The following is a 26128-nucleotide window of genomic DNA, read 5'->3' on the forward strand; positions in this document are numbered from 1 at the left end:
GTTAATATGGGCAATTTTTAGCACTTTTCTGGGTTGCTTGATTGTTTTTAATGCTTTTATCACGTTTCAGGTATGACCCAGATGCAGACAGTGTCGAAGAAACCACACTTTATTTTGAATACAGGGGCAGGCAAGCGACAGGTCAAAGGCAAGCAGGGGTCAGTAATCCAGAGAAGGTGCAAAGGGTCCAGAACAGCAGGTAGTCTCAGGCTCAAGGCAGGCAGGGGTCAATAATCCAGTGAGGTGGTGCAAGGTATAGAACGGCAGGCAGGCTCAGGGTCAGGGCAAGCAGAAGGGTCAAAACCGGGCAGGACTAGAAAGCAGGAGCAAGAAACAGACCGGAGCAGGGGAACAAACGCTGGTAGGTTTCACGAACAAAACAAACTGGCAACAGTCAAACAGAGAACACAGGTTTAAATACACAGGGGATAATGTGTAAGATGGGCGATACCTGGACGGGGGTTGAGACAAGCACAAAGGCAGGTGAAACATATCAGGGTGTAACAGCTTTACTGGGAAGCTTATCAGAAGTAGACTTGCTCATTTGATTTATATTGGGGCTGATAGTGCAGGGTGAGCTGCATACAGTGGTCTTCCTACTAGGGAACACCGCCTCAGTGCTAACAGTATAACTCTGGTTCATTGGCTAATGAGTACTGCATGCAATAGCTGTAAGATTAACAGGGCAATTAGGGGGACATAAATTACATTACGTACATTGTGTCTGACAACGCCTCTAGGATCATGGATATTTGATGCAGCATTATGATGAGGCATTGTCACAATGGCAGGGATTTGCTGAGCTGGTCTTGGATCATTGATAAGTCATTGTTTCAACACGGCCTTGAAATGCATGGACAGAGTCCAGGAGCCAAGATGATTTGGAGGGACGCCGTCTATGACCGTAAACTATGATCAAAATTATGATGAACTATGATCAAAACAGATATATGGCCCATCTCTGTTATTCATTATCTAAGACTAGACCAGAGGTTGAGCAGTTGTTATTGAAATGCCTCAATGCTACTAACCCAACACTGTTTTGGGTCTCAAAATGTGTGATGTGTTACTTTATGGAACATCTTGAACAATACTAGCATTTTGCAAATATGACAGACTGGGTTCGAAACCTGGGTATCTTGTGTGATTGTGGACTGTGTTAGCCCAATGAGCTAAAGCCTAGGCATTAACTTGGGGAACTAACACATGTCTTCAGGACAGGTCTCAGTGCAAAGTTACTCATCACGTGAGTGTGATTCATCAACTTTTATATAGTATAAAGTGCATTCGGAAAGTATTTAGACCCCTTGACTTTTTCCACATTTTGTTACATTAAAGCCTTATTCTAACATGGATTAAATACAGAAATGTCCTCATCAATCTACAAACAATAACCCATAATGACAAAGCGAAAAACAGTTTTATAGAATTTTTTGCAAATGTGTTAAAAATAAAAAACAGAAATACTTTATTTACATAAGTATTCAGACTGTTTGAAACTTGAAATTGAGCTCAGGTGCATCCTGTTTCCATTGATCATCCTCGAGATGTTTCCACAACTTGATTGGAGTCCACTGGGGTAAATTCAATTGATTGGACATGATTTGGAAAGGCAAACACCTGTCTATATAAGGTCCCATAGTTGACAGTGCATATCAGAGCAAAAACCAAGCCATGAGGTCGAAGGAATTGTCCGTAGAGCTATGAGACAGGATTGTGTCCAGGCACAGATCTGGGGAAGGGTACCAAAGCATTTCTGCATGATTGATGGTCCCCAAGAAGTGGCCTCCATCATTCTTAAATGGAAGAAGTTTGGAATCACCAAGACTCTTCCTAGAGCTGGCCGCCCGGCCAAACTGAGCAATCGGGGAGAAGGGCTGGCCAGGGACGTGACCAAGAACCCGATGGTCACTCTGACAGAGTTATAGAGTTCCTCTGTGGAGATGGGAGAACCTTCCAGAGGGACAACCATCGCTGCAGCACTCCACCAATCAGGCCTTTATTGTAGAGTGGCCAGACGGAAGTCACTCCTCAGTAAAAGGCACATGACAGCCAGCTTGGAGTTTGCCAAAAGGCACCTAAAGACTCTCAGACCATGAGGAACAAGATTCTCTCTTCTGATGAAACCAAGATTGAACTCTTTGGCCTGAATGCCAAGTGTCACATCTGTAGGACGCTTGGTGAAACATGGTGGTGGCAGCATCATGCTGTGGGGATGTTTTTCAGCGGCAGGGACTGGGAGACTAGTCAGGATCGAGGGGAAGATGAACGGAGCAAAGTACAGAGTGATCCTTAATGAAAACCTGCTCCAGAGCGCTCAGGACCTCAGACTGGGGTGAAGGTTCACCTTCCAACAGGACAACGACCCTAAGCACATAGCCAAGACAACGCAGGAGTTTCTTCGGGACAAGTATCTGAATGTCCTTGAATGGCCCAGCCAGAACCCGGACTTGAACCCAATCGAAAATCTCTGGAGAGAAAAATAGCTATGCAGCGACACACCCCATCCAACCTGACAGAGCTTGAGATGATCTGCAGAGAAGAATGGGAGAAACTCCTCTGATACAGGTGGGTCAAGCTTGTAGCGTCATAACAAAGAAGACCCAAGGCTGTAGTTGCTGCTAAAGGTGCTTCGACAAAATGCCGAGCAAAGGGTCTGAAAACTTATGTAAATGTAATATTTCAGTTTTTCATTTTCAATAGCATAAAAATAAAGTACAACAAAATCTGTTTTTGCTTTGTCATTATGGGGTATTGTGTGTAGATTGATGAGGGAAAACCAACAATTTAATCCATTTTAGAATAAGGCTGTAACAAAATGTGGGAAAAGGGGTCTGAATACTTTCCGAATGCACTGTAATGCTTGTTGTGAAGTGTTTTTAATTCCATGCGAGCTCAACGTCCAGTTCCCAGCACAGTGTTTGTACTGAGACGTGGGGTGCAGAGAGAGTGACTTATTTTCTCCTATCTGCATTTAAGTCGATAGAACAGACCAAGCTGAAACCTACCCGTTGGCTGGCTACAGTACTAGGTGCAAAAGTTACAGCAGTGTAACAGTGTATTACAGTTACAGAATTACTTGGTCGCAATGGATTGTAACGAGTATCATTTGAAGATAATCTGGTTGAAACGACCCACAGCGGAGAGGACAAATGTTACAGACGTTCAGGGGGCAAAGTGCACCTTAAATGAGTTGTGTCTGTACTACAGAAGGACTTCAATGGAAACAAAGCATAAAACAAAACCATGTTTCTGCCTGGTGGGATCTGACTAAAGAGGAGTAATCATTCACGACTGTGAGGAATCCAGTGATGTCATTTTTTTCAAACAGTATTAAACAAGGCTATGGAGATGGCAACGTGACCATAACAGGTAATAAAGAAATACACAGTATTTTAATTCAATATAAGACAAAATGCCACTGTTACATGAAACTGATCGATAGGGTGAAGAAATGTGACATACTGTACACAGTAGCTTACACTATATTGGTTTATATAATGATTTAGACTTTGGTCAGTGCTGTGTCCAAATGGTTTCTCAGGCCTTGTTACGAGCCTTTTCACGAGTCTGCTTTTTGAGCTGTTTCTTCGGAGCTAGGAGGTCCATGTAGATAATACGGTCCAGAACTGTCGAGGCACACAGGATTCCTCCGTGAGGAGCACCAGCCATCCCGTTACAGAACACGTCCTGGCCTGGGGTTCAGAACAAGACAAAGGGTTTGCTGAAACACTACTGATGGTAAGTTTGTACAATGTGGAGAACCATCTAGCATAGACCAGAAACAGTATTATCTACAGTAGCACCTTAAAATGACTTTCAGTTCTTGCATATTATTCCACTGACTAACTCATACAACTGCCACAGTCAAGCATCACCTTATGCCTTTGTGACAAATGTACTCAAATTAAACTCAAATACTACAACACTGAACAATTTCTTTCTCACCGGTGAGTCAGAATCCCTTGGTGGGCGTGGGGGGCCGGGTTCTGGCCACCGCCTCCCGGCTGAAGCGGTCCATGTTGTGTTCAGCCACATACAGCTCTCCACGCGGGGCGCCCAGGTAGTGCATGTTGGTCAGGGGTGTGGAAGCCTCCATATACACCACCTATAGGCACACAAGGTACCCAGTGAGCCAAATTGTTTGAAAGAGGTTTTTTTCCAACATCTTTCAACCAAAAATACATATTTTCAACATCTTGTGCTGGTAGGTACAGAGACAGCCAGCAGGTATGAGACATCATTACAATTGAATGACATTATTGCTTCAAATTAGTCTTGATTTCAAGCACAATGGGTGTGGTAACGAATTATAATGCCTCTTTGGATTGTCCAAAAAAACTCTACTCCACGGTATACATCAATAAATGGAATATGACAATGTATTTTGACCAGTTATGTTCAAATGACGCCATGTTTTCAAAGTACCTTATCCCTGAGCTGAGGGAAGACAACCATGCTCACTCTAGGAGCTCCTTGGCCATGCTCATCTTCAGGTCTTCGTAATCGGACCCTCTCTCGTTTAGCTTGGTATCTTTCCAGTCCTCAAACCACTCAAACTTGGCCATGGTCAACAGAGTCATACAGGACTTCCCTGTCGGGAGGTGGAGAGAGAGTCTTAGAACACAATCATTTGAACTATTTAAACTGCTTCTCATCATTAATATCTCAAACTATCTGCCTTTTTTTGTATGAAAATAGACCTCCAGCAGCATTGAAGTACTGATCATCACTCATCTCACATTTTTTATTTGAGTTACTGTGCTTTACTCTGTCTTTTCAGAGTTTCTGTGGGTGTGATGGGTGCTCTATGGATTCAAATACAGTGGTATATTCGATATAGGAAGCATTTTACTGTTAGTCTGCAACTGTTGTTTACGATGCATGTCACACATTGAATGTGATTGATTGATTTGTTATTGGTGCAGGTGTGTGTTGTTGAGGCAGCTACCTGGATGGCGGGTACTGGGGGTGGGGTCTTTGGCAGAGGGGGAATGAATGAACATCATGGGGATGTTCCCCATCACCTCCTCTCGGCTCAGAGAGCTGTAGCGCTCCATCCTAAAATCAAAACATTACACGTACGCTTAAATAATGTGATTTAGAAATAAAGGCATGTATTACTGTGGTTAGGCCCTCAAAGTATAAGGGACCTCAGCTGCAGTTAATTTAATTTAGTTTTCTCTGCTCATAGAGGAGTAAGTAATTAAGGCCTAGTGCACAAATTTGTTGTGGACCCTTTTTTATTTATTTTATTTGTATATTAATAATTATTTTATTATGATTTATCAGGGGATGCTGCAGCACCCTCAGCACCCCTACTTCCTGTGGCTATGGGTGTCACACTTTTCCACTATCCCTAGCAAACACAGCTCAAAAAACTAATTGCGTTCTAAACTGAAGATCATGATTAGTTGATTATTGGAGTCAGGTGTGTTTGCTGGGGCTGGGGAAAAAGTGTGATATCAATCAGGGGTCATAGACCGCGTTGGATCTAAATATAAATCTAGAATCGGCTTCCTATTTCACAACAGTCCTTCACTCATGCTGCCAAACATACCCTCGTAAAACTGACTATCCTGCCAATCCTTGACTTCGGCGATGTCATTTACAAAATAGCCTCCAACACTCTACTAAGCAAATTGGATGTAGTCTATCACAGTGCCTTCCGTTTTGTCACCAAAGCCCCATATACTACCCACCACTGCGACATGTATGCTCTCGTTGGCTGGCTCTTTCTTCATATTCATTGCCAAACCCACTGGCTCCAGGTCATCTGTAAGTCTTTGCTAGGTAAAGCCCCGCCTTATCTCAGCTCACTGGTCACCATAGCAGCACCCACCCATAGCATGCACTCCAGCAGGTATATTTCACTGGTCATTCCCAAAGCCAACTCCTCCTTTAGCCGCCTTTCCGTACAGTTCTCTGCTGCCAATGACTGGAACGAATTGCAAAAATCCCTGAAGCTGGAGTCTTATATCTCCCTCACTGACTTTAAGCATCAGCTGTCAGAGCTGCTTACCGATCATTGCACCCGTACACAGCCCATCTATGACTAGCCCACCCATCTACCTCATCCCCATACTGTTATTTATTTATTTGCTCCTTTGCACCCCAGTATCTCTACTTGCACATTCATCATCTTCTATCACTCCATTGTTTAATTGTAAATTGTCATTATTTTGCCAATATGGCCTATTTATTGCCTTCCCTCCCTAATATTACTACATTTGCACACCCTGTATATAGATTTTTCTATTGTGTTATTGACTGTACGTTTGTTTATCCCATGTGTAACTCTGTGTTGTTTGTGTCGCACTGCTTTGCTTTATCTTGGCCAGGTCGCAGTTGTAAATGAGAACTTGTTCTCAACTGGCCTACTTGGTTAAATAAAGGTGAAATAAATAAAAATAAACATAAAATAGACCAACAACTCACTTTGCAATGAGTCTAATGTAACGCCAAAGACTCCCATAGAAGACAATCGACAGTAAGCATACAGTATCTAATAGTAAAATGAGTCATTGCTTTAGTGCTTTCCCCCCTGAACTAGATACTGACCATACACGGAGCCCTCCTCATTCAGAAGGACCCTCTGTACAGGGGCTCTGACCAGCACAGCGCCACCTGCCTTCTGGATGACTGGGATGATGTGGAAGGCAAACTCACTGGCCCCTCCAATGGGGTAGTAGGCTCCCCTCTTATAGTGCTGCAGCAGTAGAGTATTCATTCGGAAACTGGATTCCTTAGGGGAAATCACCTATCAGCAGGGGAAACAGAGTCAGGGACATCCAGTTAAAGTTCAATCTCACAATAGAGCAGGGGTCCCCAACCTTTTTCCCACAGGGACCCCTATTTCACATTTGAAAATGTCAGGGCCCCCGAAACCACTGCATTTCAGAACATGCAGAGAGGGACAAATATAACCACATGCTCTACATTCAAGAAGGACAGAAGAGCACTCAATTGTATGTTCTAGGACTAGGTTGTAAACAAGCAAGATTGTGTCAGTTCAGTTTGGGAAATGGTTGCCCAATAAACGTATTGGAATTCACCCTGCAAGTGGATGTGTATAGGGACTGACCGTAGAGAGGTATGCGGAGAGGGCGTGTAGGTCTTTGTTCTTGGTCAGAGTGGCCATCTTCTCTGTGTGTTTGGAAATTGAGATGCGCTCTAATAGGCCGGTCCAAGCCAGGAAGTGTACCAGCCACACGGGCATCATCTTGAGACCAGCCAGGAGATTTGCTACGACGAGCTGCCTTCTGCAGCATGGGGAGACATGAGAGGGGTTATGATAACACATGCACACACATACGCACACACACGCACACACGCACGCACACACACACATCACCTTCATATACTTGAAATATGAATTCAAGGCCTCCACATCATCAGGAAACTGCCTCTTCAGGCTCTCTGCCATCTCTGTCTTCCCAGAGAGGACGTGGTAGTCCCTGCGGCCTTCACTCTGACCTAGGATCAGTGTGTCAAAGTGCTGCACCATGCTGGAGAACTGGATCTGGCCCTCACTGATCTGGTCCAGGTAGTGGATCCCTGACAGAGGGAGGGGGTTGAGGTGGTGAGAGAATATTTGCTGGATAATTTGTGTATGTATTAGAAGCTTATCCTACCCAATGATCCTCCCTTATGATTGTGCCTAAATTCGTTTTCAAAGAACGCTCGCCATTATGTTTCGCTTAATCTCTGCAGCCCTGAACAAACTCTTGCTGGCCTCTGGCCGTCTGTCACCACTCACCAGAGACTAGTTTTCGCTTTGTAAGTCCTCAAACAAGTTCTGCTTTTTCACTGAGATTAACACACAAGAGTAACCTTACCAGACCCAACAACTTGAGTACATACACATTAAGGCCTTATCCGTCACGTCCTGAAGGGAACACCTACGTTTGTTGGAGCTGTTTTTAGTATTGTGTTTGTTGGTTGGTAGATGGCGGAAAAGTCCTGAGGTGGAAAATAACCTAAAAATAACGGACCTTCTCTGACCTACAGAGGCAAAGAGATTCCCTGTCTGTTGCGGAAGAGACTGAAGGTTGAAGCAGTGGGGGAACTGAGGGATGGAAAGAAAGAAGTTTAGATAAATAAATATTCTAAAACACACACCATTGGTGATTTGGCCTTTGGGGGTGAGGAGTGACAGTGGGCAGGGCTCCTAGAAACACAGGGGAACTGTTTCTATCAATAGTATCTGATGAGGCATCGATCATCTAATATTTTACGCAAGTTTAATTGAAAATCAGTTCTTTGGAGCCATCCATTCTTTTTAGTGACCGTGGAAAATGGAGTTAGATGAGGTCATTATGACTTGGAATGCATATCATCCTGATAGGCCTACCAATAGTAAGTTATCATGGGCTTGGCCACCACATTTGTTCTTAACACTGGAAATCCCTTGCACATGGGCCTGTTGTTTCCTAAACCCCCTGATAGATGTAGCGTTACTGGGAAGCTATTTGATCCTTCCATGGAATCAGACGTCAATTTGGTCTCATTGATTTTATACGTTTAATTGTGGACATCTTCAAATGTACAGTTCATTTTCCTATAAACAACACACCGTCACCGTAGCTGGCGTGTGCCTCTAGTCTACTGTATATCTACATTCACAGTCTGTCATTTACAGTACGTCTAGAAAATGTGACTGATACACAGTCAAATACACACGCTTCTTGAAATCGTTCAATCCTGGATTCATCTAATTGAAATCTCCAAACTCATATTCTAGGTATTTGAAAATGCCATGGATACATGTGAGCCTCGTGGAATGCAGAAACCATACTAAAAGGAAGAAACTATGACTTGTGTCATTGTTGTGTGTCGTTCCTCTGGAGTTTCCAGGGTCGTGTTCATTAGGGCACATTCTAGCTAAATGTTTCGCAACAGAAAACGAAAACAAGCTATCCAATACAGTACAGAGTACATCCTCAGTCTGCTTTCTGTTCTGTTTCGTGTCTAGTGAATACCACCCCAAACCAATTATCACCAAACTTCCCGAAGCCTGCGGTGCATCGATTTCAACTGACCCAATAGACATGCTGGATCACTGCATCACAAGATCCTCTGTTACGAAAGTGGAATTAAAAAGGTCTGCCCAGTTTGACAAGTAAACAGCAAGGAACCCATCAAGCAAAATTCTGGAGCCGTTACCTTGTCAAACATATAGAAGAAGTATCTGTGTCGTTACATAAATAAAGGTTGTACTTACAGTCCATCTGTCATACACATCTCTCTATGCATCTACATGCTATCATCAAATGATGTGTATGTTTTATTATCACACCTTAGTGTCTTGCCTTTTTGAAATGATAGAAAAAAGAAATACCCAACAGTAGGTGTCAAAAAGTGTTCCAACTTGAACGCAATCATACCAAAAAATAGAATGTGGTAATAAAAATAGAATTTGGTGTGTGTGTGTGTGTGTGCGTGTGTGTGTGTGTCAGACCTGTAGTGAAGACATAAAGAGTAGAAGGCCATCTACCACTGTTTACTGTTTGGATGTAAGACTATCTGTTTCATATTCTGAATGTCCATTTAATGATTCATGTAAACATAGATGAACTATTGCTGACCTAAAGAGTCAATGTAGTGAACAGGATTATTGTAAAGACACTCTGCAACCGCACGAATGCACGCACGCACACACACACACACACACACACAAATGCCCAAACAAGAAAATCCTTGATGTTTTGCTGACAAATTTCCAAAAGCAACACATACACAGCAAAAAGAATACTGTCAGTTCTGTCTTATGTACAGTATGGGGTCCAAAGGGCAGAGGTCCAGAGGTCACTGTGATGATGAGCCAGACAGTATCATCAGATGTCTAGTGGGGATGAATGAGAGAACAAGTGTTCAACACCACCCTCTTGTCCTTCCTTCTTGTCCCACTAGAAGACCCAGGTGACTGGGACCCACTGCTGGGTAGCAGAGACCTTCTCCAGGGCTGCCTTCAGGTTCCTGTAGCTCTCGTCCAGGTTGTCGTTGACAATGGTGAGGTCAAAGTAGTGTCCGTAGGCCGTCTGGATGCGGGTGCTCTCATCCACTGTTCTCTTCAGCTCTGAGTCCTACAGAGAACAAAGATGTTGGTTGTTAGAACTCAGAGTAACAGGAAGGGAACAGGCCCTGAACAAGCTAACAGGCCCTGAACAAGCTAACAGGCCCCGAACAAGCTAACAGGCCCCGAACAGGCTAACAGGCCCCGAACAGGCTAACAAGCCAATAGGTACGAACCTGGAAGCTCAAGCATGTAGCTAGTGAGCAACATTAGGGCCTTTCAGCTTTACAGCAAGTTGTGACCTTGGGACTATAAGGTTCTATCTGCAAAAAGCATAGTTCTACCTGACACTTCTGAATTATGCATGTTCAGTTATTAAGAAGACTGTAGCTATTTGAATACATAAATGATAGAATAACACTATTTTACCCAGATAAGCAATGTATTATGATCATCAGACAAATTACTGTCATCATTGAACAATGATGTGCAATTTACTTTAAGATTTCTGACAGTGTTGTTGGCAAAGACGTGTTCTGATTGGTCCATCTGTATTTGTTCAGGCTTGTGATTGGATAGCTCCAAGTTCAAATGGGTTTATGCAGATAGAACTTTCTGGTTGTTAAGATTTACTTTTTCAAAAATCAAACTGCACAGACTATTATCTATTATATGTGATTTACACATTTTTGACTAAAATATCAGATAGAATCTTCTAGTCCCAAGGTCTCGAAGTACTGTAGTAAATGCTACCCCCCCCCCCCCGCTTGGCACATGGCACCTACTACCATACCCCGTTCAAAGGCACTTCAATATTTTGTCTTTCCCAGTCTGTGTCTAAATTGTCTCACGGCTTAAAAATCCTTCGTCTCCTCCCCTTCATCTACACAGATTATTGTGGATTTAAACAAGTGACATCAATAAGGGATCATAGGCTTCACTTGGTCAGTCTATGTCATGGAAAGAGCAGGTGTCCTTAATGTTTTGTATACTCAGTGTATAATTGCTAACCAAAGTGAGGCATGTTGGTCATCCTGAATGAAAGACATAGTCAGTAGCTGTCACTGAGTTTTCCATACAGTCATTATCCTCTGTTTGGCTTCACCCTGGTGCTTACCGTCAGCTGCTTGGTGACAACTCCAGTCTCGATGGCCGACTGGTTCATGGCCTGAAGGACCTCAAAATCAGGGGCCTCGATGAACACCACGTAAGGCAGGAACTCAGACGTACGCAGTACCTTCAAGGCCTGGAAGCAGTACAAAGAATACAATGTCTGTAAGAGGTACCAATATCTATAACTGTCAGAACCCTGAATTCACCCAGATAGGGCTCCAGATTGTGGTGCGTGGGGCCACAATGTGGCCAGTCGCTCCTACCTGAGGATTGGCGTCCAGTACACAGATGCGACCGGCCTCCACCACCTCATGGATGGAGTCCATCTTGGTCCCGTAGAGATTGCCGTCGTACTCGCCGTGCTCCAGGTAGCGGCCATTCTTGATGTCTGCCTCCATCTTGCTCCGCGAGGTGAAGGCATACATCTGGTCCTCCCGCTCTCCTGACTTTGGCTTTCTGGAGGTGTCTGGAGGAGGCAAGAAGATGATCTACATTTTAGTCATTTAACAGACACTCTTATCCAGAGCAACTTGCTGGAAACTGTTTCAACAATCCCTAGTTACTGTATAAAGGTGTCCTGACACAATGAATTCAATCCAATGGATTCAACCCAAAATCAAATACGGCTGGCTTTAGCATGTTAGCATTTTGTTATTGTTAATTAGTTGGAAAGTTAGCGTTAGCAGCGCTCACGGGGGATGGTGGTGCCGTAGTGTTGTGGGTCAGACAGCAGCAGTTTGTTCTTCAGGCTGCGTCGGCCCACTCCCAGAGCACCAATCAGAACCAACGTCTTCCTGCGGAATGGAGGCACCTTGGCAACCTCCTCATAGATCAGCAACTCATGCCTGTCAAACTCTAAGAGAGAAAGAGAGAGAGAGAAAACAGAGACAAATTGATAGCTTTGTTTATTTGTTAACATTTCAATGTAATTTCCAGAAACACTCAGAACTATCAGAATTCAAGAAATTCCCACCTGCATTCTTAGTGGTTAGATACATCATCTTTTTCTTCTTGTTCTTTCCCGCCACTCCAGTACAAAGATTTCCTGTCACAATAACACACAATAAACAACGATGATCCCATACAAATATAATCCCATACTGTCACGGCCGTCGAACGAAGGAGACCAAAGCGCAGCGTGGTGAGCGTACATATTCCTTTTTATTAGGATGACGCCGACAAAAACAATAAACTATACAAAAACAACCGTGAAGCTTAAAGGGCTATAGTGCCACAAACAAAGACAACTTCCCACAAAGAAAGGAGGGAAAAGGGATACCTAAGTATGGTTCCCAATCAGAGACAACGATAGACAGCTGTCCCTGATTGAGAACCATACCAGGCCAAAAAAGAGAAAAACAAAACATTGAATGCCCACCCCAAATCACACCCTGACCAAACCAAATAAAGACATAAAAAGGCTCTCTAAGGTCAGGGCGTGACACATACAAATATAATCCCATACAAACATGACTCCATACAAACTCCATTTATCCACATTCATCCACAGGTATTCACATGGTTTTCTTATTAATCATCCATTTGATTTTACACTAGGGGGCAGTATATAACAATACCAAGTAGAGGTCATTGCTCCAAAAAGTTGGAAACATTCCAAAATGGACCTGTTGCTTTCCCACCCGGACCCGATATGCATAAATCGTATTTTTTAATATCGATACCCATTCCGAACGGACCCGAGGACAACTACACCCACTCATTATAGACCTGGTCGGATCCTGACCCGATCTGAGTAAGGGAATCAGCAGAAAAGGGAAGTTTATAACCTATGTTATTAACCAGAGCTGATAAAGCACGAGGGAGAGGAGGGAGAGGTAAAGCTCCTTTCACTTTTAATTCCCTCTTCCATTGATTAGATATCGCATATCTCTTTCCACGGAGGCTCTATGACGCTTTGATGGTTTATGATTGACCAACAACAAGCTACACGTGCCACTATCGTGAAAAGAGCAAGCAGTGTAAATTATACAATTGATCTCTTTCTACTGTAGCATTCGCCTTTCGGATATGTACGGGTCCTTTCGGACAAGTCAGTTAAGATTAAACATAGCCGAGACCCCTGACAATCATATCAGACCCGTGACATTATTTAGAATTCTGGATCCAGACCCAATCGGTTCCCGGATCGGTTCTCTGTATTCGGGTACAGGTGGATCTATGAAGACCTCTAATGCCCAGCACAACATCATTCCCCTCTACATAATAAGCTACACATCAAGGATCTGACGATCTGGCTCATATTTAAAGCTGTCTGTTCATTTGTGAGGAGTGAGAGACAGACAGACACAGTAAGTGGTATGATGTGTTAATAAGGTGGGCTGCACTGGTAGGGTTGCTGGGTGACTGAATGACTGCTACACCGGCAGTTATGAGTCATGACCACAGTAAAATTTAATTTGACCATTGAGTCACAGTAATCTCCTTTTATGTACTCTAGTCATGCTTTGGTTGTACCCAACATGATTGTGCCATTACACAATGCATAGCCTACCGCATATTACGCATGGCAGAAAACAAATGAAACAAAACTGATAAAGCTAACACAAAGGACCTGTTTCAAATCATCGTTTTATGCTCAACATAGAGTGCACTTCACATGTGCACTCGCTCTGCAATGGGAAACGTCTCCTTTCTATATCATTGAGCTCTATTATATTCTTCTTACCGTAAAATCGGATAAAATAAAACTCGCTGTCATGGGAAAAATATCCTTCTATTTTATTGAGTTCTATTATATTCTTCTTACTATAAAATCGTGTTAAAATAAAATAATAGAATGGGAGTTATAAGCATATCTTGTCAGCTAAATGAACAAGCCTGCAGCCTATGGCATGGAGCACAGCCAGATAACATACAGTAGGCCAACTCATATTCGGTTCTTCTGAAAATACATTTTCATTTGATAACGTTTCCTTAGACCTGACTAAGATAAATCATGGATTTAGTGTGATGACGTATAATACATTGATTTATAATACTTAAAAAAAAAAAATGTAGATGTTCCAAAGGCAAACATCACTGGCTTGTACGCGTGGAGACCTGGCGATACTAAACGTGTTTATGTTAGTTAACGGTTGATTACCGCGAGACCGGCAGTCTTTTGCACGGCAATAACCATCTGGCAAAATGTCATGACTGCCACAGCCCTATTCACTGGTCCTACCTGCGGGGGCCAGCTCCACGTCTCGCTTGACAAAGGCTTTTCTTTTCTCCTCTAGCAGCTGACTGGGGATCAGCCCAGCACTCCCTCCCTCCACACAACGACGAGCCTGACAGATCCACAGGATGATTCTCTCATCAGTACTTAGACCCACCAGCATGCACACCGTGTACCGATAGGCACAAGTAGACAAATACGGAGGCTGATAGTATTGACAACAGAAGCAGTACACAAAACAATTTGTGTTACATACAGTACAGTACATGGCAAAAATATTCCCTATGGACCCACCTGCCACCAGTTGAGGTCATCCTGATTGACGATCTGCAGGATGTCACCTGTGTAGAACTTAAGCCCTGCCTCTTTACACGGGATCAGGTTGTCATTGGCCGGGTCGTAGTCATAGTGACACTTCACAAACACCTGTGGGGAACAGGAGGTAGATACATACAGATGGTTACGAGTCTGTTACTGTTGGATAGTGTTGAACATTTCGTGCCAAATTCAAAAGGAGAAGCTTGATTCGTCACACTTCTAACTTGCAAAGTTTACATTTGCTTATCGAAGTGGAAGTTTTCCTCTAGAGCGTGCAGTATGTGCATTCAGAGTATACAGCTGTATACAGTATTCCAGCTGATCAATGCCATTATCAACAAGAATGCATAAAAACAAACCACTTTCTACAATCCTCAGTTGAAATACGTTACTGTAAATATCAACACTTCCTCAGCAGCCATAACACCCTTCTGCTGACAACTGGTATGTACTTTCAGACTATCTTCCCATCCCTCTTTTTTCCACAGCCTACCAGCCACGGAACGAGTGAAGATAAAAGGAAAGAAATCCTCCCAAAATACCTACTGTAAGGGAATACTCAGCGCACTCGGCCTGGTGGTATCCATGACAACCAACCGGGGAAGGGGTTGAGTTCTTGCAGACTGGTGCCTAGGTACTTTATTGTTCACTCTGGTACTTTATTGTTCACTCTGGTACTTTATTGTTCACTCTAGTACTTTATTGTTCACTCTGGCACTTTATTGTTCACTCTGGTACTTTATTGTTCACTCCGGTACTTTATTGTTCACTTTGGTACTTTATTGTTCACTCTGGTACTTTATTGTTCACTCTGGTACTTTATTGTTCACTCCGGTACTTTATTGTTCACTCTGGTACTTTATTGTTCACTCTGGTACTTTATTGTTAACTCTGGTACTTTATTGTTAACTCTGGTACTTTATTGTTCACTCTGGTACTTTATTGTTCACTCTGGTACTTTATTGTTCACTCTGGTACTTTATTGTTAACTCTGGTACTTTATTGTTCACTCTGGTACTTTATTGTTCACTCCGGTACTTTATTGTTAACTCTGGTACTTTATTGTTAACTCTGGTACTTTATTGTTCACTCTGGTACTTTATTGTTCACTCTGGTACTTTATTGTTCACTCTGGTACTTTATTGTTCACTCTGGTACTTTATTGTTCACTCTGGTACTTTATTGTTCACTCTGGTACTTTATTGTTCACTCTGGTACTTTATTGTTCACTCCGGTACTTTATTGTTCACTCTGGTACTTTATTGTTCACTCCGGTACTTTATTGTTCACTCCGGTACTTTATTGTTCACTCCGGTACTTTATTGTTAACTCTGGTACTATATTGTTAACTCTGGTACTATATTGTTAACTCTTACCTGTCCTGGCGCGTGGCCCTCCTGATAGCTAGGGAGGATCTTGAGCACCACGCTGCCGCTGGCATCCTGCAGGATCTCCTGCAGAACCCTCGGGTCCTCACCCACCTCCTTCCCGTTCACCTCCTTGATGATGTCACCCGCGTGAAGGAGTCCCTGCTGGTCGATCATCCCTCCGTGGAGGATCCTGGCAATCACCAGCTCCCCCGCCTCCACACGGAAAGTCACGCCCTGAACAGGTTCAAAACATAGAAACTAATGAGGATGTGTGGCATGGGGGTGTTGCTACTTTGGCACAAACTCTCTCCTCTCTTAATTGTCCTTCTACAATGTCCTATCTCTTCAATCAAATATCTAAAATGACAAAATAATGGTAATTCCCTCTCTTGAAAAAAGGACGTGAATGAGGATACACTACGGCTACAATTATACGCCATGGTTAAAACCACTAGCCTGTTTGTGATTCAGCCAAAGAAGGAAGAGTTGACTAAAACACCTAAACTCTGGGTGCCATGCGATCTATAACAGATAGGTGATAGACAAAGAGCAAGGCGGTACTAACCAAGTGTTCACCAGCCACTTTGCGGATGCCCACCATCCGGACGGCATCTGGTGGCACGGGCTGGTTGCTGACAGGGAGCTCCATGTAGGCACAGGGGCTGGGGGGAGGGGTGTCACACACCTGGGACGCCACCGAGTCATGGGTCTCCAGCAGTGACTGGGAACGAGTCGACAGAGAGAGAACATTAAATTGACAAGAAATACTTTCACAAGACTAAATAGTGGAGTATGTGATGAAGGACTTTTCTTCTCTGCACGTCTAGGTAGGTGTATGCGTGCATTGATGTCCACATGAGTGTGTGGTTTAATGGGGGTGGGTGTGTGTGCACACTATGTGTGCTTCTGTGTGTGCACCTGAAAGTGGGGTTCGTTGAGGATGCGAGTGAGCTCTGCTGCGCTGTTGCTTTGGTGTGTGAAGGGACTCAGCTCTCTGAGGATCTCCTCGACCAGCTCTACGTTGTTGTCCCTCACTGCCTCCAACCTGGTCTCTTCCAGACTCTCTGGCTCCTACGGGACATTTTTTTTTAATTGTTATATTTATTTTTTTAATAGATTTTCTTTTTAACTAGGCAAGTCAGTTAACAACAAATTTTTATTTACAATGACGGCCTACCAAAAGGCAAAAGGCCTCATGCGGGGAGGGGAGCTGGGATTAAAAATACAAATTCAATAAAAATATAGGACAAAACACACATCACAACAAGAGAGACACCACAACACTAAAAGGAGACACAAGGATACATAAGGAGACACACACACACCTATACTTTTATTTGAATACATATTTGAAATACAAATGTATACTTATTAAAGACATGCTCTGGAACTTTTTTTAAAACATTTTTTTAAATCTCACGCTTTGGGCTGGATGTGTCAATGTGCAGTTCATGCATGCATAATCTATGAGCAGAATTACTGTTTTAACTCAATAAGCTACGAAATCCCTAGTTTGAAAGCGACTGTTTTTCTGGAAGCTGTACTGCGACATTTTTCGTATATTTTCTCCCACGTGGGTCAGCCCCCTAACAATTTGAGTTCTAGCCAATGTTCTTCAGCCCCTCACCATTTGAGTGACAGCTAGCAAAATGCACACACAATTTTCAGAACTACTGGCTATAAAGTATTTAAAAGTACTGGAGAATCTCTTTAAGATGGAAATAAGTATGCTTCAGAATGGTTTTGGGTACTTTAAAAATAGTACACATACTTTGCACCTTAAAATATATATTAAAATCTTTCAATTAAATTTTTTGTACTTTTTTTAGTTCTCTGTGACTTTTATCTGATTAATTAAGTATTTTTCATCAAAGTAGAGTGGAAGCCATTAATATTTCACAGAAGCTCCAAGATCCGCCCAAAATGTCCTTATTAAGAAAGCCTGGCTGACTGACTGACTTTCCCTTTGTAGTTCATTCACAGAGGGAATTGAGTTCAAAGTCAGATGATCATGTCTTTAATGTAAAAGCAGATGTTAGAAAGTAATTATTCAGAGAATTACTGGACATTAACAACTGAAGGGATGGGCCAGACACGACCCTGAGGTCTGGGACTGAGTGGCATCTGGCACCAGCCAGGAATTTAGGCTTCTAGCCCAGTGGTTGTCATAAGAGCAGATTTAGGATCACCCTATCCTTCCTTAAATGTAAACTTACTATGAAGAGGGATTAAGCAAATCTGTACTGGGATCAACACTTAAGGGCAATGTGACCCACCTACACAGAGTATATGGGCCTCACTGCAAGACCAAAACTGTAATTTAAACTCTTTGGTAATCATGCCACCTGGTGGACTAGGAGTGCACATACACCTTATATCTGGTTCATTGACAAACTGTGCTTATAGGCAAATCAATGTCAGGCCTCCATTAGGAGTGCTATTTTTAGTCTGGGCTGTAACTTCTCATTTCCCCTGTAGGGGAGAGCCTGTGTGTTTGTGTGTGTGTGCGTGCGTGGGTGCATGCAAGAGAGAAAAGAGAGAAGAGAGAGAGAAAGCTTATAAGAAATCCCGCTACGCCCTCCGACAAACCATCAAACAGGCAAAGTGTCAATACAGGACTAAGATCAAATCGTACAACACCGGCTCCGAAGCTCGTTGGATGTGGCAGGGCTTGCAAACTATTACAAAATACAAAGGGAAGCACAGCCGAAAGCTTCCCAGTGACACGAGCCTACCAGAAGAGCTAAATAATTTCTAAGCTCGCTTCGAGGCAAGTAACACTGAAACATGCATGAAAGCATCAGCTGTTCTGGACGACTGTGTGATCACGCTCTCCGCAGCCGATGTGAGTAAGACCTTTAAACAGGTCAACATTCACAAGTCCGCAGGGCCAGACAGATTACCAGGACATGTACTCTGTACAATTTCAACCTCTCCCTGTCTGAGTCTGTAATACCAACATGTTTCAAGCAGACCACCATAGTCCCTGTGCCCAAGAACACTAAGGTAACCTGCCTAAATGACTACTGAGCCATAGCACTCACATTTGTAGCCATGAAATGCATTGAAAGGCTGGTCATAGCTCACATCAACACCATTATCCCAGAAACCCTAGACCCACTCCAATTTGCATACCACCCCAACAGATCCACAGATGATGCAATCTCTACAGCACTCCTCACTGCTCTTTCACACGTTGCCAAAATAAACACTTATGTGAGAATGCCATTCATTGACTACAGCTCAGCATTCAACACAATAGTGCTCTCAAAGCTTATCACTAAGCTAAGGACCCTGGGAATAAACACCTCCCTCTGCAACTGGATCCTGGACATCCTGACGGGCCACCTCCAGGTGGTAAGGGTAGGCAACAACACATCCGCCACGCTGATCCTCAACGAGGGGGCCCCTCTGGGATGTGTGCTCAGTCTCCTCCTGTACTCCCTTTTCACTTATGACTGCACGGCCAGGCACGACTCCAACACCATCATTAAGTTTGCCGATGACACAACAGTGGTAGGCCTGATCACCGACAACGATGAGACAGCCTATAGAGAAAAGAAGACAGAGACCTGACCTTGTGGTGCAAGGACAACAACCTCTCCCTCGACGTGATCAAGACAAAGGAGATGATTGTGGACTACATGAAAAGGAGGACCGAGTACGCCCCCATTCTCATCAACGGGGCTGTAGTGAAGCAGAATGAGAGCTTCAAGTTCCTTGGCGTCCACATCACCAACAAATTAACATGGTCCAAGCACACCAAGAGGGAAAGAGGGAAAGACAAAACCTATTCCCCCTCAGGAGACTGAAAAGATTTGGCATGGGTCCTCAGATCCTCAAATGGTTTTACAGCTGCACCATCGAGAGCATCCTGACTGGTTTCATCACTGCCTGGTATGGAAACTGCTCGGCCTCTGACGAGAGGCACTACAGAGGGTAGTGCGTATGGCCAAGTACATCACTGAAGCCAATCTTCCTGCCATCCAGGACCTCTATACCAGGCGGTGTCAGAAGAAGGCCCTAAAAGTTGTCAAAGACTTCAGCCAGCCTAGTCATAGACTGTTCTCTCTGCTACCGCACGGCAAGCAGTACCGGAGCGCCAAGTCTAGGTCCAAGAGGCTTCTAAACAGCTTCTACTCCCATGCCATAAGACTCCAGCAAATCTAATCAAATGGCTACCCAGACTATTTGCATTGCCCTCCCCCCTCTCTTCTACGCTGCTGCTACTCTCTGTTATTATCTATGCATAGTCACTTTAATTTCTCTACCTACATGTACATATTACCTCAATTACCTTGACACCGGGTGCCCCCGCACATTGACTCTATACCACTACCATCTGTTTATAGCCCCGCTATTGTTATTTTACTGCTGCTCTTTAATTATTTGTTATTTTTATCTCTTACTTTTGGGGGTATTTTCTTAAAACTGCATTGTTGGTTAAGGGCTTGTAAGTAAGCATTTCACTGTAAGGTCTACACCTGTTGTATTCGGCGCACGTGACAAATACAATTTGATTTGATTGGAGAGAGAGAGCGAGAGAGATTCCTCTCGTCAGCTGACATCAAAGCGGTCCAGTAGCAGTCATTAGTGCTGAGGCATGACAGTTCCACATCCTCAGCTGTCGACTAGCTTGAGATCATATTACCCTCTTCATCAGTCCTCCTTGACACAACAGAGTACCTCATTTAAATAGTTACATTCACTGGCCCCAACTAATCATGAATAAATGAATAACAAAATAATCAAGACCTGTTGTGCTTTAAAAAAAAATGATATGTGTCTTAGTAGCCTTTGTTCCAGAACATCCCCCTGTATTTCCAGTAACAGTACCTAGACACTTCCCCTTTAATCACTGAGCAAGACTTCAATTAAAAGGTGCACGACCCTTCTCTTTGGGGATCATAAATTATACAAAAAGCTAAACACTCCATTTATTTCCTAAGCAATTGAATGATTCCCCTTTCTGTCTCCTTTGTTCACAGCCGTGGTTTCCACTTCCCCTCAGCCATGTAGAGTGTTGTAATGACTTACAGCTCTCGCTGCTATTTTCATTTGGTAATAAATCCTTGAACGGATTTTGGAAAGGTTGATCCGTCTCACCTTTTTTAAAATACATGTCGGCAGAAGGCGGGTATCAGTTGCAATTACATGCTGTGATGCCTCTCACGAGTGTCAGTTCACATGGCATTGTCACTGTTGCCATACAGGGTTGTGAGTTTGTGAAGGCTTGAATGTGTTATAGCTTCTGGGAACGTGCAGTGTCTTTTTGGCACTGGAATTTCTTGGTTTTAGGACTGTGGGCCTTATTCAATCACTCTCTCTGGTTTGTGTGTGTGTGTGTGTGTGTGTGTGTGTGTGTGTGTGTGTGTGTGTGTGTGTGTGTGTGTGTGTGTGTGTGTGTGTGTGTGTGTGTGTGTGTGTGTGTGTGTGTGTGTGTGTAACCCTACATACTAGACCTACATATTTCACCTTTCTCTGACTCACTACGAGGCTCTCTGTAGGCCTGTGTGTGAATACATCCTGCCATGTTTGAATGTGTGTGTACTAGGTCTCTCTCTTTCTCACCACGGGGCTGTCTATGATGCCCTTGAGGAAGATGAGGTCCAGGTCATTGGCGGTGGTGGAGCTGTTGCTGTCACTCAGGGTATCCAGGACCTGGGGGGGTGCCGCTATACAAAGAGACACAGAAACACAATTACAGATTCAGAGGAACGAGTTACACCCAGCTTCACACAGCGACACAGAAACACAGATACAGATTCAGAGGAACGAGTTACACCCAGCTTCACTACATGGGACTGAGTTCAGGACTGACCCTTGCAAAGAGGAAAGACTCGCCCTTTTGCGATGGCAAGTCAAACTTAAAGGCAACGCTTTGGAGGAGTTATCACATTTCTACAGCTAAGGTTCAGGAGGTTTTCGAGACCATGTGATCTAAGCGGACCATGTGATCTAGTTGTGGGCCCCACAAATACTGTAAGAACCTTGAATGGATCATCAGTTTTAGCTTTATCTCATAAAACCTTCAGCATGCAGCTAAATGTATAAAGTAAACTATTGTTTTACAGACTTTAAATTCAATTTACACCCCAGTCAGCAAGCTCCCCAAGTTAAACAAGATTTTGATCTGTATGCTGCCTCTGCATTTCTGCACCAAGCTATGAGTGACTAAGCTATGAGTGACTAACAATGAGTGGCTCAGCTACAGTATGAGTGACTAAGCTATGAGTGACTAACAATGTCATATATCTATACGACATTAGCATGTCGTTAGCATGCCACTCTCCAGTAAAGGATATAAGGACTTTAAAAGTATATATACAGTATCAGTCAAAAGTTTGGACACACATACTCATTCAAGGGTTTTTCTTAATTTTTTACTATTTTCTACATTGTAGAATAATAGTGAAGACACCAAAACTATGAAATAACACATGGAATCATGTAGTAACCAAAGAAGTGTTAAACAAATCAAAATGTATTTTAGATTTTAGATTCTTCAAAGTAGCCACTGTGGCGGATGAATCAGAATTAGTTGGGTAACATAGATAAGATGTTTTATTTGCATAATATGCTTATGTGAGATACTTGTCATTAGAATGTATCCCTTTGGACTATAGTGTTGGCAGGTGCACTTTCCCTTCTCAGCTAGGGCTCAGTCACTTGGGGCCCAGAGAGGGGAGAGGTCAGGCTTGTCTTTCACATGTCCCTGGTGCTATGCAGAATATCAGAAAGGGAAGAGGACAGAATGGAACATTGTCTTCTTATGTGAATGTGTCTTTACCTATTCTTAGACCATGTGAAGGGATGGCGTGATTAATGGGGAACCAATTACTTGTCTCCCTGTCTGTACGCCAGTCACTCCCTCCTTTTCCCATTGGGGGGAGGGGTATGGCAGTGTCTGGAACCATTGTATGTCCCCTCTGATGTTGCACTTATCTTGAGATAGTATATGACCTAGAGGCTCACTACCCTCAAAGAGCTTGTCCAGGAGTGGGGTTTACTTGAGATGGGAGTATCTAGAGTTGACAATTGATTTATGCCATTGGATGAGTTGGTGTTTTTGTACTATGAAATACCAGGAACGAGATTAGAACCTCGTCTTCGAGACCAAACTGAACGATAATTTATAGTGAATGCTATCTGGCTATGGGATACTCCTCTCTCAAGTAAAAGTCTTTCTTTGTGAACAGTTCCTATTGTCTGTGGTTTGTCATGTCGACTAGGGGGGTGGATCTTTGCTATAAAAGATCTCAGTTGCCATTATGTTGACACTCTCAACTATTCATTAGAGATAGTGAATTGTTGAAAGTCAAATGCTATTGCAAAGCTTAATTATTATTAAAGGTGTAGTTTAAGTATAACTCTGACTGGTGTTGGAAGTTTGTCTCTCTCTCTCTCTCTTTGGTAGTACAGAAATTAATCAACCACACCACCCTTTGCCTTGATTACAGCTCTGCACACTCTTAGCATTCTCTCAACCAGGTTCACCTGGAGTGCTTTTCCAACAGTCTTGAAGAAGTTCCAACATGAGGTGAACACTTGTTGGCTGCTTTTTCTTCACTCGGCAGTCCAACTCATCCCAAACCATCTCAATTGGGTTGAGATCGGGTGAATGTGGAGGCCAGGTCATCTGATGCAGCACTCCATCACTCTCCTTCTTGGTCAAATAGCGCTTACACAGCCTGGATGTGTGTTGGGTCATTGTCCTGTTGAAAAAAAAATGATAGGCCCACTAAGCACAAACCAGATGGGATGGCATATCGCTTGTTAAGTGTGCCTTGAATTCTAAATAAATCACTGACAGTGTTACCAGCAAAGCACACCCACACCATCACACCTCCTCCTCCATGCTTCACTGTGGGAACCACACATGCAGAGATCATCCATTCACCTACTCTGCGTCTCACAAAGACACGGTGGTTGGAACCAAAAATCTCAAACTCATCAGACCAAAGGACAGATTCCCCCGGTCTAATGCAAATTGCTTGTGTTTCTTGGCCAAAGCAAGTCTCTTCTTATTATTGGTGTCCTTAACTTCTTATGGCTGCAGGGGCAGTATTGAGTAGCTTGGATGAAAGGTGCACAGAGGTGCCCAGAGTAAACAGCCTGCTCCTCAGTCATAGTTGCTAATATATGCATATTATTATTAGTATTGGATAGAAAACACTCTGGAGTTTCTAAAACTGTTTGAATTATGTCTGTGAGCATAACAGAACACATATGGCAGACAAAAACCTGAGAAGTTCCACTTCCTCTTTGGATTTTGTCTGAGGCTGCTAGATTTTCAACCAAGCTCCCAATGAAATTACAGCGGGATATGGATGAGTTTCCACTTCCTACGGCTTCCACTAGATGTCAACAGTCAATAGAACTTTGTCTGATGACTCTAATGTGAAGGGGGGCCGAAGTAGACAGGAATGAGTAATCACTGCTATGAGGTGACCACGCATTGAACACACGTGAGAGGCAGCTCCGTTCCCTCGCTCAACTGAAGTCAATGTAATTCTCCGGTTGGCACGTTATTCAAGATATATGTTAAGTAGTGGTTTCTTTGCAGAAATTCGACCATGAAGGCCTGATTCCCGCAGTCTCCTCTGAACAGTTGATGTTGAGATATGTTTGTTACTTGAACTCTGTGAAGTATTTATTTGGGCTGCAATTTCTGAGGCTGGTAACTCTAATGAACTTATTCTGTAGCAGAGGTAACTCTTTGCTTATTTGAGTGATTCTTGCCATGAAATGGACTTGGTCTTTTACCAAATAGGGCTATCTGCTGTGTACCACCCCTGATTGTGTAACGATTTTCCTCCTCTTCCGACGAGGATTATGAAGGATCGGACCAATACGCAGCGTGGTAAGTGTCCATGATAGTTTAATAAAACTGAACACGACAAAATACAAAAATAACAAAGTGAATGATAACGAAAACCGAAACAGTCCTGAAATGTGAAACTAACACAGGAAACAATCACCCACAACACACAATGGAAAACAGGCTACCTAAATATGGCTCCCAATCAGAGACAACGATAAACAGCTGCCTCTGATTGGGAACCACACCAGGCCAAACACATAGAAAAACAACAACCTAGAAAAAAGAGCATAGACTGCCCACCCTAACTCACGCCCTGACCAAACTAAAATAGAGACCCAAAAACGGAACTAAGGTCAGGACGTGACAGATTGGCTCAAACGCATTAAGAAGGAAAGAAATTAAACAAATTAACTTTTAACAAGGCACACCTATTAATTGAAATGCATTCCAATTGACTACCTCATGAAGCTGGTTTAGAGAATGCCAAGAGTGTGCAAAGCTGGCATCATGGCAAAGGGTTGCTACTTTGAAAGATTTTTAACCTGTTGGGGATGGGGGCGCTGTTTAGACTATTTATGCTAATTTGGCTAATTTTTTAAACGGCTTCCCACAAAATCCTTGATCGTACAATATGCATATTATTATTATTATTGGATAGAAAACAGTCTATAGTTTCTATAGGAGTTGAAATTTTGTCTCTAAGTGGAACAGAGCCCATTCTACAGCAATTTCCCTGACATGGAGTCAGATTTGAGAAATGTTGGCCACTCTTCTGAAGTCAGTTAAAAGGGCACTGTCATTGCTATGACTATACGGACACTTCTTACGTCTTCCCCTGGATGCCTTTACGTGATGACGATTCCAATGGGGTCGATTGCGCGTTCACAGGCCCTACAAATGAAAAAACCCTGAAGCTAGTCATTCTTTTGGAGCTGCGTCATGAGCCTAGAGGACACCGGCGCGCACCTGTTCCAAGCGTTAGTTTAGCCTGTTATATTTCTCCGGTCATCTTTTCACTCATTATAGGAGTTAAAAACATCATAAGGTAGTTAATTTAAAGCGTTTTATAGCAATTTATATCCGTTTAGTGCGATTTTGGGACATTTATTTTTGCAACGATGTGAAAAGTTGGGCACGCTTTTCAGTTCATCCCGAACGCAGTTGACATTTCCACATGGCAAGAGGACAGCTTTCCACCAAAAGACGATTTCTCCCAAGAAAGGATCCTTTGCCCAAGATACTGATGGAAGAACAGCTCAAGGTAGGACATTTTTATTATGATAAATCGTGTTTCTGTCGAAACATTTTAG

General features: G+C 43.2%; 1 protein-coding gene and 1 pseudogene across 2 annotated transcripts in view; both read right to left on the minus strand.

The window, feature by feature from the left end:
* Window positions 1-93: 93 nt before the first annotated feature.
* Window positions 94-9177, minus strand: LOC129867462 (all-trans-retinol 13,14-reductase-like; annotated as a pseudogene).
* Window positions 8510-26128, minus strand: part of mpp2a (MAGUK p55 scaffold protein 2a) — a 31175-nt gene continuing 13556 nt past the window's right edge. The window contains exons 2-13 of one of the 2 annotated variants that reach the window (XM_055889473.1): window positions 23492-23709; window positions 21566-21669; window positions 16913-17065; window positions 16560-16715; window positions 16001-16228; window positions 14601-14732; window positions 14313-14418; window positions 12102-12173; window positions 11822-11983; window positions 11392-11594; window positions 11133-11261; window positions 8510-10085 (exon numbers count right to left, since the gene is read on the minus strand). In XM_055889473.1, coding sequence (XP_055745448.1) covers window positions 9909-10085; window positions 11133-11261; window positions 11392-11594; window positions 11822-11983; window positions 12102-12173; window positions 14313-14418; window positions 14601-14732; window positions 16001-16228; window positions 16560-16715; window positions 16913-17065; window positions 21566-21669; window positions 23492-23705 — 1836 coding nt within the window. In that variant the 5' untranslated portion in view covers window positions 23706-23709 and the 3' untranslated portion in view covers window positions 8510-9908. The remainder of the gene's footprint in view (window positions 10086-11132; window positions 11262-11391; window positions 11595-11821; window positions 11984-12101; window positions 12174-14312; window positions 14419-14600; window positions 14733-16000; window positions 16229-16559; window positions 16716-16912; window positions 17066-21565; window positions 21670-23491; window positions 23710-26128) is intronic. The other variant, XM_055889474.1, reaches the window with a different exon arrangement.

The sequence above is a fragment of the Salvelinus fontinalis genome, chromosome 2 (genome assembly GCF_029448725.1).
Source record: "Salvelinus fontinalis isolate EN_2023a chromosome 2, ASM2944872v1, whole genome shotgun sequence".
Taxonomy (NCBI): Eukaryota; Metazoa; Chordata; class Actinopteri; order Salmoniformes; family Salmonidae; genus Salvelinus; species Salvelinus fontinalis.